Source organism: Hippoglossus hippoglossus, chromosome 7 (genome assembly GCF_009819705.1).
Source record: "Hippoglossus hippoglossus isolate fHipHip1 chromosome 7, fHipHip1.pri, whole genome shotgun sequence".
NCBI lineage: Eukaryota > Metazoa > Chordata > Actinopteri > Pleuronectiformes > Pleuronectidae > Hippoglossus > Hippoglossus hippoglossus.
The window spans coordinates 13,778,657-13,797,187 of NC_047157.1; the positions used below are offsets into that span (position 1 = coordinate 13,778,657).

The 18,531-nt window shown below is 42.6% G+C and overlaps 2 protein-coding genes across 5 annotated transcripts; one reads left to right on the forward strand and one right to left on the reverse strand.

Moving 5' to 3' along the window:
* The first annotated feature begins 1,287 nt into the window (after window positions 1–1,287).
* On the forward strand, window positions 1,288–6,538 carry ca6 (carbonic anhydrase VI). 4 transcript variants are annotated; one of them, XM_034589551.1, is made up of 10 exons: window positions 1,288–1,471; window positions 2,063–2,248; window positions 2,764–2,912; window positions 3,458–3,553; window positions 4,157–4,223; window positions 4,963–5,120; window positions 5,248–5,374; window positions 5,502–5,585; window positions 5,687–5,719; window positions 5,816–6,538. In XM_034589551.1, the coding sequence occupies exons 1-10, from the start codon at window positions 1,381–1,383 to the stop codon at window positions 6,448–6,450; spliced, it is 1,626 nt and encodes a 541-aa protein (XP_034445442.1). In that variant the 5' UTR covers window positions 1,288–1,380; the 3' UTR covers window positions 6,451–6,538. The 4 variants fall into 4 exon arrangements, with proteins under 4 accessions (XP_034445442.1, XP_034445441.1, XP_034445444.1 ...); XM_034589550.1 differs by having other exon boundaries at window positions 1,289–1,471; window positions 5,813–6,538; XM_034589553.1 differs by having other exon boundaries at window positions 1,289–1,471; window positions 2,072–2,248; window positions 5,813–6,538.
* On the reverse strand, window positions 6,520–18,243 carry slc2a1a (solute carrier family 2 member 1a). Its single transcript, XM_034589554.1, has 12 exons — window positions 18,122–18,243; window positions 17,942–18,040; window positions 17,692–17,852; window positions 17,454–17,578; window positions 17,210–17,362; window positions 15,220–15,345; window positions 14,953–15,140; window positions 14,242–14,352; window positions 14,017–14,118; window positions 9,266–9,341; window positions 8,942–9,069; window positions 6,520–6,998 (listed from the first exon to the last, which is right to left on the reverse strand). Exons 1-12 carry the CDS (start codon window positions 18,164–18,166, stop codon window positions 6,774–6,776), a joined length of 1,539 nt encoding a protein of 512 aa, XP_034445445.1. The 5' UTR covers window positions 18,167–18,243; the 3' UTR covers window positions 6,520–6,773.
* Window positions 18,244–18,531: the final 288 nt, after the last annotated feature.

Below are 18,531 nucleotides of genomic sequence, written 5' to 3' on the forward strand. Positions count from 1 at the left end.
CAATTTTCCAAAAACAAGTTGGACGGACAGACAAGTGTTTCTAATGAAAGGAGATGATGTGATTAAAATGCTGATATTGCAAGACGACAGATAGGGAAGGACAGGCTAATCAATGTTGCAAAGAAAAGTCCCAAGATCCTTTATTTCCACACACACACACACACACACACACACACACACACACACACACACACACACACACACACACACACACACACACACACACACACACACACACACACACACACACACACACACACACACACACACAGGTGCATTGACTTCCAGCCAAATGAAAACCTTGTCTCAAACCATGACCAATTCATACCTAATCCTAACCTAACTTTAACCTAAATTTATCCTAACCTAACATAACCTTAATCCAACCACAATTCACATCTTATCCCTAACCGTAAAAATTGTTTCTACTTGTTTAACCCTAAACTTAAAACATGTCTTCACTTTAAAATGTGATGATTTGAGTTATGGGGACTTGCTTTTTGTCCCAATAAGGAAGAAAAGTCACCATAATATGATTGAGGAAACAGATTGAGTTTCAATGAGCTAAGATAACACACACACACACACACACACACACACACACACACACACACACACACACACACACACACACACACACACCGAAAACCTTGTCTCAAACCATGACCAATTCATACCTAATCCTAACCTAACATTAACCTAAATTTATCCTAACCTAACATAACCTTAATCCAACCACAATTCACATCTTATCCCTAACCGTAAAAAAAATTGTTTCTACTTGTTTAACCCTAAACTTAAAACATGTCTTCACTTTAAAATGTGATGATTTGAGTTATGGGGACTTGCTTTTTGTCCCAATAAGGAAGAAAAGTCACCATAATATGATTGAGGAAACAGATTGAGTTTCAATGAGCTAAGATAACACACACACGCACGCACGCACACACACACGCACACACACACACACACACACACACACACACACACACACACACACACACACACACACACACACACACACACACACACACACACACACAGTATTGACTGTAACTTTTGTCCTTGAGTAGAAATCAATGATACGTTCTGGACCTGACATTAATACCTGCAGAGAGCAGAAAAACCTGCACAATCACTGAAATTAATTTTCTCTAACAATACATTTCAGATGAGTCTGTCAGATACAGTTAGAGTTTATTTTTCTCCCTGTCACTTTTGGGCTGCTGGGAAGAGCTCTGGGCGTTTTCAGGTTTGAACACCTCCCTTCACTGCAGGCTGTTTAAATCCAGAGAGGGAGCCTGTGAGAGGTGTCAGTGTCCTGTGAGAGGGAACTGAGACACCACAGCAGCAGCAGCAGCAGCAGCAGCAGCAGCAGCGATGGAGTTTCTCTCTGCATTCGTCTCCGCTGTTTTGGTCTGTGTTGTCAGTGCTGGGATTCCTCACGATGGAATACACTGGACATACACAGGTAGGCTGGTTTGAATACCTGATATTTTCTTCTCAAACTCACGTTTTTCCATGAAGAATAACTGAAAGTGATCAGATTTAAATGCGCCGGATGGAAGAGTTGCGCGGCAACCTCTCCAATGCGTATTTGTTTTGGCACAAGACACAAACAAGACAACAACGCAGCAAATTAACTTCTTGCAAGTTGTTTTCATGTTATTTTTAGACGTGATTGTGATAGTGATTATTATTAGTCGACATTTAAGCGAGCCATTTGGCCCCTGGGTCCTCTGGGCGACGCGCAATGCATGTGCCAAATACCTGGATAAACACAGTCAGACTCTGGTTACATTAAGAGCTCGTAAAGCCAACCATAAGGAGTGTACTGCAGATTACTATAGGAAAACACACATCAGCTGCAAGAATATCCAGCTGAACGAGTTCTGCGCATGCCAGCCTAACCAACAAGCTAATTGTTCTCCTCGATGTGCCAACATGTGCCAAATAGGAGCACATACTCCGGGTAGGGTCACATCCGACATGTATAATACTCAACATTCCAGGTCACTTTTTACAACGTGCTAATAGGTTTAGCTTCATTATTTCCATCTGGGCACAGAAGGAGCTTTGGACCAGATGCACTGGCCGACCAAGTACCCAGCGTGTGGAGGAAAGAAGCAGTCCCCCATCGACATCCAGCGGCGCAGCGTCACACACAACCCGGACATGTTACAGCTGGAGCTGAAAGGGTATGATGATCAGAGCGGGACTTTCCTCATGTCCAACAACGGCCACTCAGGTAAGACACCTTTTTAAGCCTTTTTTCTTATCTTAAAAATCAGACTTAAAAGTACTACTGAGAAGAAGATCAAAATGTATGCATACTTTATGTTCATTGTAGCTTATTACCAAACTAGAATGGCACTCAGTAGAGCGCATACATACGCCAAGGCCTGACAATCACTTTAAATTCAATCAATTTAAATTCAATCAATTTAAATTCAATCAATTTAAATTCCATAGATATCAGTGGCCTAAATATGCCTTTTTTTCCCCATTAAGATCTATGAATTATTCTCTGGGAAATTTGTGAAAATGTAAAAAAAAATCTTGTGATGTTAAAGAAAGTATATATATATAAAAAAAAAAAATCCTGGATCAATCCCCTGATCTTACCCATTCCGCATCCTTGCACCAAGTTTTGTGGAGGAGGGGAGTTTATAAAATAAAGTAAAGTAAAAAATTTGCAATTTGTTTGATGCCTCATTTGTGTTTATCTAACGAAACATCTCAATATCTCTACGTTGCCATCAGTTCAAATCGACCTGCCTCCCACCATGGTGATCACCAAAGGCCTCCCCGGAAAATACACAGCCGTCCAGATGCACCTGCACTGGGGCGGCTGGGACCTGGAAGCCAGCGGAGCCGAGCACACCATAGATGGAATCCGTTACATGGCAGAGGTAGGCTTTATAGAGAAGACTGAATATGGAGATTTGAATAAAAGTTATAACGAAAACCAGCTGTGACACAAGCTGGGGCCCCAGCTTGATTACAGGCTCCTTTACATTAGAGCCTGTAATCAATCAAACACATGCAGTTTGTATATACAGCCATGTGCAGCCATGAGCAGCCATGAGTCACAACTAAGCAAGAAAACAGCATTTTTACACAGAAGTTATTACACTGCTTCAGTTCACTCCCACAGTTTAGAACAATCAATCATGAAAATATATATTTTGTTAACAAGGAAAATAAATCAACCTTTTATAATATTTTAAGTCAGAAATCGATTCACTTTCTGAGCCACCTAGATGCAGTTTTATTTGTTCGCTACTGAATATTTTTCTGCCTATCTCCTTTTTTCTATTAACCAGCTTGATTTTTGACTTGATAAAAATAAATCAACATTTGTTTATGGATGCTCCTTCGTGAAGAGGTTGGCATTTGTACAGAAGGTCATTTGAGGCACATTACGGCATCTAATCTGTTGTGCTTTGTCTTCCAGCTCCATGTTGTCCATTACAACTCTGACAAGTACAAGAGCTTCAAAGAAGCCAGAGATAAACCAGACGGGCTGGCAGTACTGGCCTTTTTCTATGATGTACGTAAGCCATAAACGCTGTCGTTCACCCCCCTCTAAATGTCAGCGCTTGTCCGATCGCCAGGTTGTTCCACATCTACACAGAATGCCAGCACTATTTCAGATATACGACCATCAGTTCTTCTATTGGGAACTTCAGAAAATGCTGAGTTAACAGCTCTGTTGAGAATTCAGCTGCATGTCGACATATTGAATGAGTGCCTGCTTTCAGAGGAACGCTCTGGATGTCCGGCGGTCAGCGGCTGTCATCGCTGCGCTGATACCGCGGCTGGCATCTGCTGAGATTGAAGCACAGAGTTAGTTCTGTTAGGATAAACCCATTTAATAAGAACCGGTTCAGATAAATTGTCACGGTGCATTATAAGGAAAAAAACGAAAATATTATTGGCCAAATTTTCAATTGCAAACACTCATTACAGTTTCCAAATTGACCCTCTGGTTCAACATTAACTTAACATACCATACACACAATTTTACTCTGCAATAAGCTCTCTCAAGACTCAAGTTATAAAGAAGCGGAATAATCCTTTAAAGCTAAAAGCTATGTTTAGGGTTCCAGTTAAATATAGCTTTACGTTTGACACAGCTTTGTTTAATTTCCAGGACGGTCATTTTGAGAACACTTACTACAGCGATTTTATCTCCAACCTGGCCAGAATCAAGTATGCAGGTGAGTTAGCTCTGCACCACACAGGGGTGGAAGGGGTCCTACTGAGTTTTCTACTGTATCCTGGGGTCTAACAAACATGTCGATTGCATTTCATTCCTCAAAAAACATGTGCAAAGTGATTTTCTGAACATTGTAAAACCTACATATAGGTGTTTGTTATTTGAAATAGTGTGTACACCCATGTGCACGTACATGTACACTCTCAAACAAGAGATGCACCAAATTGCGAAACACACATTTCAAAAAAAGAAAATGCTTCACAGCGCTGCTTGCGGTCAACAATTCCACAGGGTACCTTTAAACGTACAATATGTAACTTCGGCCACCAGGGGTCTCGCAATCAAAATAAAAACAAAAGACCTAGTTTGTGAAGCAGTGAGGGATCATGGGAGTTGTTTTCTTTAACACCAGTGTCAATTAATATAATCGTGATTCATTACGAGTGACCAATAAAAATAGGGAAAAGAAAGCCTACTTGCTAACTAGCTAACTAGCTAACATCGTTGGACAACGCCACAGATAAAGCGGATTTGACAAATTAGAAGGCGACCAAATTGAGTAAAATTGGGGATTTCTCTGGGTTTTAACATTGTTGGAAACATTTTGGATAAAGTAAGTACACAAGTTATCAATATATATGATATAGGTCTGGTTGTTTTTGACATTTTAATGAAGAATTGTTACATATTATAACTGTCATTGAATTGTAGATGATGTGACTCTTGTTTGACCCCGACAGGCCAGACCATGAACATATCGGATATTGACGTGCGCTCGATGCTGCCTGAGAACATCAACCATTTCTTCAGATACCAGGGCTCGCTCACCACTCCGCCCTGCTACGAGAGCATCCTCTGGACTGTGTTTGATACGCCCATCACGCTTTCACATAACCAGGTATGGACAGACAGAGGGCAGCTTGCAACCTTTTGGTCGTGTTAGAAAAACCAGACTCGTAATTTCAAACAGGCTTATTGAATGTTATCTCTAATGTCAAGTTTCTTTTCCTCTCTGTTGTGCTCAGATCAGGAAACTGGAGAGTACGCTGATGGACATGGACAACAAGACCTTGTGGAATGACTACCGCATCGCTCAGCCTCTCAACGACCGCGTGGTGCAGTCCTCTTTCCTCCCCCGCCTTGGAAAAGGAAGTATGTAGCATGTGCAACAAAGTGATTACACAACAGAGAATTATCATTTATTGCTCAGAGTGTAAGTGGCGCACCACCAAGGCCTGAGTTTCAACCATATCATTTTCTCTCAACTTTTTATTTTTAGCATTTTGTCGCCAAGATGAGATTGAGTCCAGGCTGCTGAAGATCGAGGGTCTGATAACCTCTCTTGGGAAGAACATGCACTCAGGTAAGTGAGCTCTTAAAATGGCTAAATGCAAAATGAAAGCTTACAGATTTAAGTTTCAATATTTTTATGTTTATGTTTTTTTTCTTATATATTCCCCTTAGGTGGACTAAACAACGCAAGGCCTACTAAATATGGTAAGAGCCTTGTTTTCATTCCGACTGAATTTGTTTAAAGGTGGAACTCTTTTCTCGCTCTCCAGTCTGATTTTTGAATTTTCTCCCTTTCAGCAGAAACTCGTGCTCTGTTTCCTCTGGTGCTCAACTTCAAGGAGAAAAATATGGGTAGTTACGCTTTTGCTAGTCTCAGCCAGCCTATGGACCTCCACGCCTTCACCGTCTGCATGCACGTCCTGCCCCAGGTCGAGGGCATCCACACCGTCCTCTCCTACTCCAGCAACGGCAACGATAACGAGCTGATGATCTCCATCGGTGAAGACAGAAACGCGAGAGAGGTGGGTCTCTGGATCGGCAACGAGTTTGTCAACCTGCCACACAACGTCAAGTCCCACGAATGGACCAACTACTGCATCACCTGGTCGACCCACACGGGCGGGGCCCAGCTGTGGATCAACGGCATGGTGGGGGAGCAGCGTTACCTGAAAAGCTCTTACACCATCAGCCCCGGTGGCGTGTTCATCCTGGGCAAAGACCAGGATGGATTACTGGGCATCTCAAACGCAGACGCCTTTGTGGGTAAGATGACCGACGTCAACGTGTGGGACTACGTACTGACCACAGCAAATATCCGGGACCAGATGTCGTGTGAGAGGAACAGCACGGTGGTGGGAAACGTGTTCAGCTGGGGAACCACCGAACTTAGTCTGTATGGAGGGGTACAGCTGGAGAGTCAGTACAGATGTTTCTGAACGCACTCAGCTGCTTCTGTTTGTATGAGCTTTAACATGTATTAAACCAGAGTACTACCGCAGTACATCTTTTCATCAATAAAGGCTTAACGGTGATTTGCTGGTTTGTTTAATGACTCATGCACACCTCCGTACAGCTGCAAGCATTAGTACACAGCCTGCATTGAAATGCACGGATGTGTTTGTTTTCTTTTCACAGCAGGTACAAATAAACTATACAATAAGAGACTGTAAAGTTTCATGTAAAAAAAACAAAAACAACAGTCTGTTACAGTCACCCCCAGAGCGCAGGTTTCCTGTCGTCTGAATACGCTCATTTCTCCTCAGAAGGCCGTGACCTTTATGGCATCCACCAGGCTTTCTTTGCTCTCTTTCAGTGGCAGCTCTCCATCGCCCACCTTAATCTGCACTTTGTTCCTCCCGGCAAACATCTGGCAGATCTCCAAGAAGGTCTTGCTCTTGGTCTCCGGGACCACCAGCCAGATGTAGATCAGCGTGACCAGACACACGAAGGAGAAAATGATGAAGCTGTACGGGCCCAGGCCTCTCTGGAGGGAGAAGGAGAGGAAGTGTGATCAGCATGTGGTCAAGATGAATGATAGCAGGCAGTTCCAGTTAGGAGCAATGAGCTGAAACTAATGAAGTCTGATTCAACAGTCAACATGTCCTCCTTCAGGAATGTTGTTTTCTTATAATCTTAAACAGGGAACAAGCCGATTTCCATAAAACTTGGTGGAAGGCTGCGGTATGTGTCAGGGAAAAACACATTACATTTAGATTAGATTAGATTAGATAGAACTTTATTTATCCAGAACATTGGGGAAATACACTTGTTACAGCAGCAGGCAAGTCCGAATCAGGCAGACAAGAGAATAAAGAAATATAAACAGGACAATAGAATAAAAATAAAGAATTTAAAAGTTAAAATAAAAATTAATTAATTAATTAAATAAAATTTAAAAAAGGCTGAGTATGAACATTCTGTCCACACAGGATGAATAGTACGTGATAAGTAAAATAATCTTTTGTACATAAGAGTGAGACGGTTGTACATAAAAAAACAAGTGTGCAAACAGTTTCTTCCCTTTTAAAAGTAGTGCAAATCTCCGTGTGGATCTGGATCAGGGGGCAGATCCAGGGATTTCTTCTTCACTTTCTTTAACATTATGAGAGAGTAAATTTTCCTTGATTAAATTCTTCTTGGTTTTAAGGACAATGCTTGAAGCTTGAAGAAATAAAACAGGCCTATTCAGGGGACTGATGTTTTTGAGTGTGTGAGTTTTGGTCCGAATCAAAATCTGGATCTAGTGAATTCAGATGTTAAAGGATCGCGGCTGCAGCCCCATCATAGATCATGGTGGCATCATGATCATGAATTATGATCACTAGATTTCTCACATATACAATATATCTGCCCATATACACAACTATATGTGGTAATACCACTATCAATACAATTGTCATCACTTCTGCCTTCATCTTTGTCAGACATTTTTTTTGTATAAACACTTTTTACACTGATACACTTCTCCTCCCGATTTATGTTAGATGCTGTACTTTCTCATGAATTTTGAAAATATTCTCTTCTTGTTGATGCTTACACGTGACACTTATTGCACTTCTGTCCGTCCCAGTTGCAGCTCTCTCTGAGGGTTTCTACCCCTGTTCAAAGTTTAAAGATAGTTTTGTCTCACTGTTGTTGAGGGTTAAGGGAAGAGGATGTCACATCTTGTCAAGCCCAATGAGATTAATTGTGACTTGTGAATTTGGGCTATACAAATAAAATTATATTGATTGACATGTGGTTTTATTATGGGACTGTTGGGCCTTGGCGGAGGTATACCTTCTACTGAGTGCCATTCTAGTTCATGTTGTGATTACACAGTTTCAGAGAGGTGTGTATTGGACTGCATGGTCACTTTGGAGGCTGCAGTTTGTTGTGCGGCCAATTGTTTCCACACTGTTCTTATCCTCGAGGGTAGACAACAGTACAACATGTGCACTTCTCAAACTTCTAAAACTGAACATTATGACCTTCGTGAAGGTTTTGGATTTGTTGCTTGTCTGTTGAGACAATTTTGACCAAAGACAGCTGGCCGGACATGATCGGCAGCAGCGAGGTGAGCTGAGGTGACATGTGAGTTGCAGACTACTTGTACTGGAATGCTCTGTTTTGGTCTCTGTAACTCGGACGCAGAAACTAAGACACATTCCTGCGTTGTTTGCTTTGTGGTCTGAAGATGAAAACTCACGAGGAAGTAAATAAGTGACAGGGTTATGTTTATGTTTATCTCTTTATATGAGATGGTATGAAAAGCCAAGGAGAGAAAAACTGCTTATAGTGGAGTGAAGTAGTTACAAATGGTCTCATTACAGGAAGGATGTGGAGTGTTTCAGCTGCTGATTGCACCTACAACACCTGCAATTACATTTTGAAATAATAAACCTTTGCTGCTTCAGTGTAAGTGTTCTTAGAAATTGTGCAACCGACCTCTAGGAAGGGGAAGACGAGGCCGACGGTGAAGTTGGAGAGCCAGTGGACGGATCCTGCGACCATGAAGGCGGCGGGCCTGGCCGATTGCATGAACATCTCAGTGGTCACCACATAAGGAATTGGACCTGCGGATGCAAACGTGTGGTCAACTACAAACCAAAACCCTGGAGACACTCGGCCACTGCGGAGGATGGTCATGTCTCAGATAAGTGAGTGTAGATTTACATCACGTCTGCTCACGTCCAAACAACACTTCAGCTAATGGAGGGGCCTGCTGTAATCAGTGTGTGTGTAGATAACCACCGGCGGGGTCAGACTCACTGGGTCCTATGGCGTGGCCTATGACGTAAATGATGACACAGGAGATGCTGATGTACGGCATCCACGTCACGTTCTCCTGCCAACACAAACCAGCAGCAGCTGTTATCATGAGCCAATGATGCTTTCAAACAGGAACAAATACACAACAACGTCTCTTTGTGGGAGTTGATGTCGAAAGATGGTTAAACACCTGATCTCTGTTTGTCTCTTTAAACTGGTTTTGTGGTTTTGTGTAATGGTCACTTTAGAGGTCAGTGAGTGTGTTTACGTCTCACAGTTCTCATGAGCCCATCACTCAAAGAGATGTCAAGTTGTCATTTTATTTTGCAGACCAAGCACTAAGTTAAAATTAAAGAGAAGTGGTCGTCATTGTAGCACAGTGACTCCTTGTTTGCTTTGCTTCAGTTCCCTGGAAATGACGGACACGGCGGCCATAAGGTTAAATTGTTGACTTAAAGCTTAAGAGAGTGGCCTCTGGTTTACAATGACGGCGGTGTGCACTGACGCAATGGCTCTAAACCCTACAAAATCATATATGTGATATGCTGACATACATGATCACATTGTTTTATTGCAATATCCATTCTGTAGAACAACACACAGGTCCACTTCTATTTTAAAGTATTTATCAGTCTCTATCAGGCATTTATTGGTTGTGCATTGATTGGTTTGTGTCTTTTGTGGGATTGTAAAACTGTTTTCTTTTTTTATTTGCACTGTTTCTGAGAATAGCAAGAGTGCAAATGTTCTTCCACTTTCCCTTGTAAAATGATAATAAAGCCTTTCTATTCTATTCTATTATATAACAGATAACTCATAATTGATATTTTTTGTCCCTAATCTTGTCACTTCACTCCCTACTTTCTCGCCTGGACTACTGCAATGCACTTTATTCAGGTTTACCGAAAAAATCCATTGATTGGCTCCAGTTTGTACAAACTTCAGCAGCCATGGATCTTAACGAGAAAAAGGAAAAGAGATCGCATTATTACTCTGGTTTTAGCATCTTTAAACTGGCTTCCAGTATCACTGAGGATGGATTTTTAAATTATTAGGGCCCGAGCACCGAATGGTGAGAGGCCCTATTGAAATTGAAAGGATTATTGTGACTAAAGTGAATTGGCTTTTTGAGGGCTTTAACATGCTGAACTTCTTACCAAACTTTGCACAAAATTAGAAAGTGGTGAAAATGTACGTATTCTGGAGTAATTTGAAATGGGCGTGGCAAAATGGCTCAACAGCGCCCCCTGGAACACAGCCCCTAGGTTTCCCTTTGACCGATCTTCACAAAAATCGTAGCCCAGGTGTATCGTGACCAATCATGAAAAAAAGTCTCAAGGAGCATTATGAAAAACGCAACAGGAAGTCCGCCATTTTGGTTTTAGTGGCCATTTTGGCCATATTCCACATTTTTACTTTGATGTACTTGTCCCAGGGCTTTTATCTGATCAACTTCTAATTGAGATGAGTGTCATCACAACAATACGGAGATCAAAACTAACTCAAAGATCGATTTTTCGTCACACGGTGTGACCGTGGCGTGGCGTCAAAATTTGATTACACGCCATCAAAACACGAGGTTCTGTATCTCGGACATACATGGTCCAATCGAGTCCAAACTAGACACGTAAGACAAGAGTCCCGGCCTGATGACATCTACACAGAAATCATGACTTAAAATCACAGCGCCCCCTGGTGGCAACAGGAAATGTCTTGTTTTTGGAACCTCTTACACGTGGAGGTATTCTTCCTCACCCACTGCCCGCAGCCACGTCAAACCTGTGTCAAATGGGTCTCAAGACATTGTTCATGAAGGCATAAGATTACTGTGACTTTTCGTCAAACGCCATAATAGTGGCGTGGCATCAAAGTTCATCAACTCGCCATGACACACGAAATTACTATAACTTCGGTGTTGGAGGTTCAACCTCCCTCAAACTACATTTGTGTAGCAACAGCCCCCCCCTGGAACACGAGGTTCTGTATCTCGGACATACATGGACCAATCGAGTCCAAACTAGACATGTAAGACAAGAGTCCCGGCCTGATGACATCTACACAGAAATTATGACTTAAAATCACAGCGCCACCTGCTGGCTACAGGAAGTGACATGTTTTATACTTTGATGCACTGCTCCTGGCTGCTTAACAATATACAGCTCAAATGAGCTGAGAGAAGTCAATGGATCATGGTCAGAATTGTGACATTTCCTCAAACCGTGTAAACATTGAGGTGCGGCGAAGGATCATCCTTCGCCAAAGGAGACGATGTTGTCATAACTCCAGTGTGCATTGTCCCATCACCGCCAAACTTCTGTCACATGATTATAGTCCAAGCCTGAACAGCTCCATGTGTCAATATTTCCTCAGTGTCATAGCGCCACCTACTGATTCGCCATGACACAGGAAGTACTTTGTAAATCCACTCTGCATTATCCAACCGGCTCCGAACTGCTGACCTATGATCACAATCTTGACCTGAACACATCCATATATTAATATTAGTTCAGGGTCATAGCGCCACCTATTGATCAGTGTGAAAATTACGTTGTTGTAACATTGTCCAATTGACACAAAATTGCTCAAGCTACATCAGAGCCCCTACTTGAACAGATATATCGGTCTGTAGGTAATAATAGTGATGGCGCCACCTACTGGCAACAGGAAGTAAGCTTTGTTTTACAACTATCATTCGATTTACATAAAATTTTCACAGTGTGATGTGCAATTGATAGCGTGGATCGTAATGCGCAATTAGCAGGCAAGGATCGACGTCGCTCGACGGACGCAGGAAGTGCAGCATTTGTCCTTGCCGCAGTGCGCAAAACGCGTGCAACGCGGAGACGTGCGCTTGGTCATTGATCGCTCTCTCCACCGACCGCAACAGGCTTCAACGTGCGGGTGCTCGGGCCCGTCAGTGCTACAACGTAGCCCTAGTTTTACTTGTTTTTAAGTCTCTTAATGGTACAGCACCCTCATACATTTCTGATTGTTTATCGGAGTATGTTCTAAACAGTTCCCTATAAGGTCTTCTTCCACGGGCTTGCTAAATATCCCAAAATGAACTATAAAAAGTTTGGGGAAGCAGCTTTCTGTTGCTATGCACCACAGCTTTAAAACAAACTCCCACAACACATCAGATCTGGCCTCTTCTGTCGATAGTTTTAAGAAACAACTCAAGACCTATTTCTATGATCTTGCTTTTAATTAACTTTTTTTTTTTATTTTTTACTTCTTTTCATACCTTTTGCTGGTTTATATTTTTATCCTAAGTCTTTGTTATTGCTAACATGTTCTTATTGATCTTTCTTATTTCATGTCTTTGAATTTATTGTAAAGCACTTTGAGCTGCATATCATTAATGAAATGTGCTGTATAAATAAAATGTATTATTCTTACTGTTACTACTACTTGTGAACAGTGTGTGTGTAGCATACATGCTATATTAGATATGGTTTGCTCATTGTGGGAACTGTGGGGTTTCTCTATAATTGTTAAGGTGTTCACCTTCTATGTAAAGTGCCTTGAGATAATGTATATCAGGATTTGGAACTATACAAATTAAATTAAATTGAATATTGCAATAACTCGCTTTGGACATGTGAGTAGCTCCAGTTTATCCAACCTGACTCTTAATAAAGTGGAAGTGCCTGAAAACTGTCTAGTGATGTTTCATATCAGCAAAAGACTTTGAATGCAACTAAAGCTAAATGTAATAGACACAGTGTTAAACTGTCAGTGCACAACAGTGTTATTGTCATACAGCCAACCTATTGTGTAATATCATTTTCCAGTGTATCCTGTGAATGCAGCACCAGTCATAGTGTTTGTCATTTTCTATTCCTCTATTGCATCAGTGATATAATATTAGACCACACCCTCCCTGCCAAGATTTGCCACCTGTCTTGATTTGTACCCGTTTGCTCCTGACTAGTTGTTGCAGATCTGTTTTTCAAAATAAACTTCCTTCTGTGAGTTCTGCTTTTCAGTCCACACCCTGTGTTGCCAAACTGTTACACACCCAAATCTCAAAAGGTAGATGAAGCAAACACCAAACAAACAAATACGACTAAATGTTCAACACCCTTTAGGGAAGATTGATGGTGTCTTCATCCATATTGAGTGAACACTGTGGGACATTATGACTTCCCCATAAATATTACGACAGTGCAGCAGAACAATTATCGAAAACAATGATAACAACCAGGAGGAGGGGCCTGGACTGTTATTTAGTCATAAATAAGTAATGTTGATGACTTGATGCTTTGAAGAATAAACTGAATGCAGAACCTCCTTGAAAGGGGCAAGAAGTGAAGACTGCATTGAACACACTGACTTGCTAATCTATGGGATGCATACTATGACTTATTTCACTTTATTTTATGGTGCCCTTAAATGATGATATCATGTCGGATAAAGCTACAGTTTCCATGCCTGTGGATGAAAAGCTGCATAAAAAGAGATTATGTAAAAGTGAATAATTATTATTTCATTTAAATTCTATGTGCTGGAGAACACACTATCTTTGCCTCGACCTTCAGACTGAACTCTATATTCCCAACTTATTCACTCTATTGATCAATATTCTAATAATAACCCTAACCCTAACCCACATGAAATAAATCTGTCTGTGACGCACAACAAATCTCCTGACCTCAAGGTTGAGAAACTCTTGACACACAATAGACTATGCTTCTGTGCTCAGAACCACCAGAGGGCAGCACAGTAACGTGCTGAAGAAGTTGTGGTACCTGGAGTTTGAGAGCAACAGTGAGCAGCACACAGGCTCCACAGCAGATCCCAAATCCACAGAGGAGGAGCAGCCGCCGCCCTGAGGCCTCCACGATGAAGACCTGGTGAAACAGAACAAACCGCCTGTTAATACCTATGATCTCCTGCTGATGTGATCAAACATCAGACTCCACCTCCACAGATGTTTATAGCTCTTTAAACCTTTGAATGGACTGGGCACCTACAGCAGCGATGGTCATAAAGACATTCACTGCCCCAGTTCCCACGGTGACGTACTGGATGTCGTTCTGCTCGACTCCTGCAGTGGCGTAAATGCTGTCTGCGTAATAGTAGATCTGAGGGGGGAGAGAGAAATGCATGATGGTTAAAGGGATAGTTCTACCAAAAATGAAACTTCACTCATTATCTACTCACCACTATGCAGGTGGAGGGGTGGGTGAAGTGTTTGAGTGCTCCTGTGGTGTCATCCAAGTATCTGTATCCCCCAACATTCAAATTCGACTAGAAACGACCTCATTGACACCACAGGAGCAGTATGGAGGCATTTTAGATTTATTCTCTGTTGTTTTTTTTACGTTTGAGGAAGGAGTCCCCAGTTACTTCAATTGTATTGGATTTGGCTGCAACGCTGTTTACCCCTGAAACTCCAAAAGTGTTTAATGGACTCAAACACTTCACCCACCCCTCTATAGGCATAGAGGTGTGTAGATAATGAGTTAAAATTCATTTTTGGGCGAACAATTCCTTCAAAGAGCTGGAGAACTGAATGAAAAGATGAGGAGGAGGATGCAGCAGCACTGCAGTTGGGAATGACTTTGAACTTTCGGAACATGTTGTTTAAATGTCACACTGATCTGGTGTTAAATCTGTATGAGAGGTAATGTGTGCATCAGTGGGTTGGAGACAATGATGTGAGCCGGACAGGCGCGTCTCACCGCATTGACCCCTGACAGCTGCTGGCCCATGTTCATGACGATGATGGAGACCAGCTGCCAGCGAAGAGAGCGCTGGGACAGCAGGGAAACCACGGACAGGCGGCCCTCGGCCTTCTCCGACTGTTCCTCCAGACGCATCTCGGACAGCTCGGCGTCCACATTGTCACAGCCGCGTAGACGCTGAAGCGCTAAGACGTAAAAACATGCTGGATTATAGTTTTAATTCCCAGCTTGTGTCTCTGTTTCTTAACCATGCGTTTTCTTAACCTTTCTTTGCTGTTTTCTCATCTCCCCTTTGGATGAGCATGTACCTGGGGCTCTCTGGGGAGAAGGGTAGAAACAGGAGCTCTATCAGGGCAGGAATACCAGTCAGACCCAGCATGAGGGGCCAACCTGGAAACAGAGGGAACAGAGACACGTATTGTAACCTGTGGACCAAACGTAAAAGCTCTCCTGCATCTATGAAATCAGCTCTCAAGGACGTACTTCTCTAGCTTACAAGTATGAACAAGAATGTCACTCAGTAGAGCGCATACCTCCGCCAAAGCCCAACAGTCCCCAATTTATATTCACTAGATCTGGATTTTTATTTGGAACTGCACCAAATTGCACTCATAACTATCAGTCCCCTAAATATGCCGGACCCTTTTCATCAAGATCCATGAAATAGTCACAGAGAAATCAAGAGAAATTGTAGTCTTGTAATTTTATCTTGCTGTGTTGGAGATGGTGAAAAAAACTTCCTGGACCAGCTCCCTGATCCGGAACCGCACCAACATTTTATAGGGTTTTCCCTGACCTATACAACATCCCTCCAACAAGTTTCTGTTACATCCAGCCCTGCGTATTAGTTAAGTTGGCCTGATGTTTATCGTTTATTCTTCTGTTCTGGGTTGTGATTGGTTACTCATCTCTCCTCTCGTTTCAGACTCCTCACTCCCTGCCTTGTGTGTGTGCTCCACCTTGTTGATTGTCTGCTCCGCCCCGATTGTTTGCACCTGTTCCTCATCACCTAGTGTATTTAGTCTGTGTGTTCCTGTGTCGTGTTGCCAGTTCGTCTTTGTTTCCCCGTGTTTCAAGCGTCCCAGCGATTTCCATGTTAATTAAGTCTCTAGTGCTTCCGACCCCGGTCTGTGTAATCGACTCCGCTTTTGCTTCCTCCCTGTCGGTACCTCTGCCTGGTCAACTTTTGTCTACCCGTGTACCGAACCTGGACTGGATCTTTACCGAACCCTGCTACCGCCTGACCCTCTTCGAAATTGTGTGTTTGTTATTGGACTGCCTCACCTGTGTATCGAACCTGGACTGGATCTCCTTCGACTTCTGCTGCTGCCCGACACGTATTGGAATATTGTGTTTGTTACTGGACTGCCACTCCGTGTACCGTAACCATACAGTAAAAGTTATTCTTGATCATCTCTGTCTCCGAGTCGAGCATTTGAGTCCTACACCTCTCAGTACATTACAGTTTCATGGTATTCGGTTCAGTAGTTACAAACAAAGCAGTAACAAATGGCATTCAGTGGAGCACATGTACGTCCTCCAAGACCCAACAGTCCCCTTGAATTCAATCTAGCTGAACCAAATTGTACAAACACATATCAAACATCTAAATGTGCCTGATTGTTTTCATCTGATTCCCTGAGAAAACTGGGAAAATGTTGAAAAGCACCCTGTCTCGCAATGTTAAAGGGGACATAGCATGCCCATTTTACCACAAGTTGATATGGTTCCTTGGGGTCTTAATGAAATGTCTGTAACATACTTTGGTCAAAATACCACAAGGATCATATAAAACAGCACCCTTTTTACCCTGTATAAAACAGCCCTCCACAGAGTGACCATGTAGGGAGACTTCCAGTGTATTGTTACGACACAAAACCCAGGAAGCGCAATCGAGTCGCTCAAGCATGACGTTTCTGACTTAGAGGAACTATAACAAAATGCGCAAGTGTTTTTTCCCCAGAGTTTTTGGGTTGGTAGACATGCCAGATACCCACATTAACCTGTAGAAGCACTAACAAAGTGGAATTTGCATGCTATGTCCCCTTTAAAGTTAGTGATAAAGAAATTCCTGGATCTGCACCAGAATTGTATGGCTTCTTTCTTGACCCATACCACATCTTTCCACCAGGTTTTGTGGAAATCCATCCAGTTCTTTCTGTATAACAGTGTAACAACCATCTAACAAACAAACGGAGAGGGGTAAAAACACAACCTTTGGGATAATAACATGTACCACTATGGCAGCCAGTACCTGTGCTGTTGCCCAGTATGTTTCTGATGCCGAGTACTTGTGCACTGAGGATGCCAATGGTGATGAAGAGCTGTGGTATGATGCCAAGGGCTCCCCTCAGGTTTTTGGGAGAGAGTTCGCCCAGATACATGGGCACCACATTGGATGACAGACCTGCAGACAGGAAATGATGGAATGAATAAAATCAAACAACTTCTAAGTTTCCATGTTGAAGACTTGCATATCAGAAAACACAGTATCTGACCTGCACAGATGCCCACGATAAACCTAGCCACAATGATGATCTCATAAGACTTGGCGATCTCACTAACTCCCATCATCACGGCAGGGACGATGGAGAAGATGTTGTTGAAGAGGAGGGTGCCCTTCCTGTTGCAGGATCAGTGCATGTGATGTCATATCAGATCAACAATAATACAGTTTTTTATCGTGCATGATAAAAAAAAACGACTCTTAGACGGAAAAAAAACACTGTGCATTACCTCCCCAGTTTGTTGACCAGAGGAGCCACCATCAGGGAGCCGAAGAAGCCTCCCAGCGGGTACATGGACACAGACAGAGACCACAGCAGAGTCAAGAGGTTCTCCTCCATTGGTCTCCCATAGCGCTCTTGGTAGGTGGTGTTATAGAACTGCTGCATGAACTGAAGAGAACAACAGCGCATAGAAACACATCAACAAAACTGACCTTACTGTAGAATAAATGTAGTGAAGCCTCAGTTTCCTCGCTTACCGGTGCAGGAGAGTTGATCACAGCCACATTATATCCGTACTGAAAGGATGAACCGAATGCAGATATGAGGGTTGTCAGGACCAGGACTGCAGTTAACCTCTGTCGGGAGACATCAGTTTGTACAGCGTCACAGAACAGACAAAGCACATTGTTGATAATCACACCTGTACTGTTACTTACCCCTCTCCTCTCCTCAGGCTTCTCCCATTGCTCGTTCACCGCCATGGCTGTGTTTAGACTTTCACTTTCTGCAGTTACACGACGCACTCAGTTTTTTCTGCACCGCTGGATTCTTGCCTGCCCTTTGGACACGAGGTCAGAGAACGCAGCAGTGGTTTACAGCTTGGCCCCAGTTATGGTTTTATTCCCTGCTGTATACTCTCAGGTTCAAGATGTTTTGACTGCAATACACTCCAGATATTAATCACCGCTGCCCAGGGCTGGATCAACATTCATATGTGGGGATATGTGGTGCTTTTATTCCACTTCATGACACAAAGCTTGAAGCATAAACAGCTGGCAAAGGTTTGAAGGACTCACCTAGTCTCACACTGAAGACAAGTTATCTCACTCTTTATAATTAATATAAC

What these genes read in the sequence shown, in the direction of transcription:
- ca6 (XM_034589550.1), top strand. Translation starts at nt 1,381, where the DNA reads ATGGAGTTTCTCTCTGCATTCGTCTCCGCTGTTTTGGTCTGTGTTGTC. An exon ending in GGCCAGAATCAAGTATGCAG is followed by an intron (nt 4,224 to 4,962) that starts GTGAGTTAGCTC and finishes TGACCCCGACAG; the next exon opens with GCCAGACCATGAACATATCG. An exon ending in CGCAAGGCCTACTAAATATG is followed by an intron (nt 5,720 to 5,812) that starts GTAAGAGCCTTG and finishes TCTCCCTTTCAG; the next exon opens with CAGAAACTCGTGCTCTGTTT.
- slc2a1a (XM_034589554.1), bottom strand. Translation starts at nt 18,166, where the DNA reads ATGGCGGTGAACGAGCAATGGGAGAAGCCTGAGGAGAGGAGAGGG. An exon ending in AGCCTGAGGAGAGGAGAGGG is followed by an intron (nt 18,041 to 18,121) that starts GTAAGTAACAGT and finishes GTCTCCCGACAG; the next exon opens with AGGTTAACTGCAGTCCTGGT. An exon ending in CTGGTCAACAAACTGGGGAG is followed by an intron (nt 17,579 to 17,691) that starts GTAATGCACAGT and finishes ATCCTGCAACAG; the next exon opens with GAAGGGCACCCTCCTCTTCA.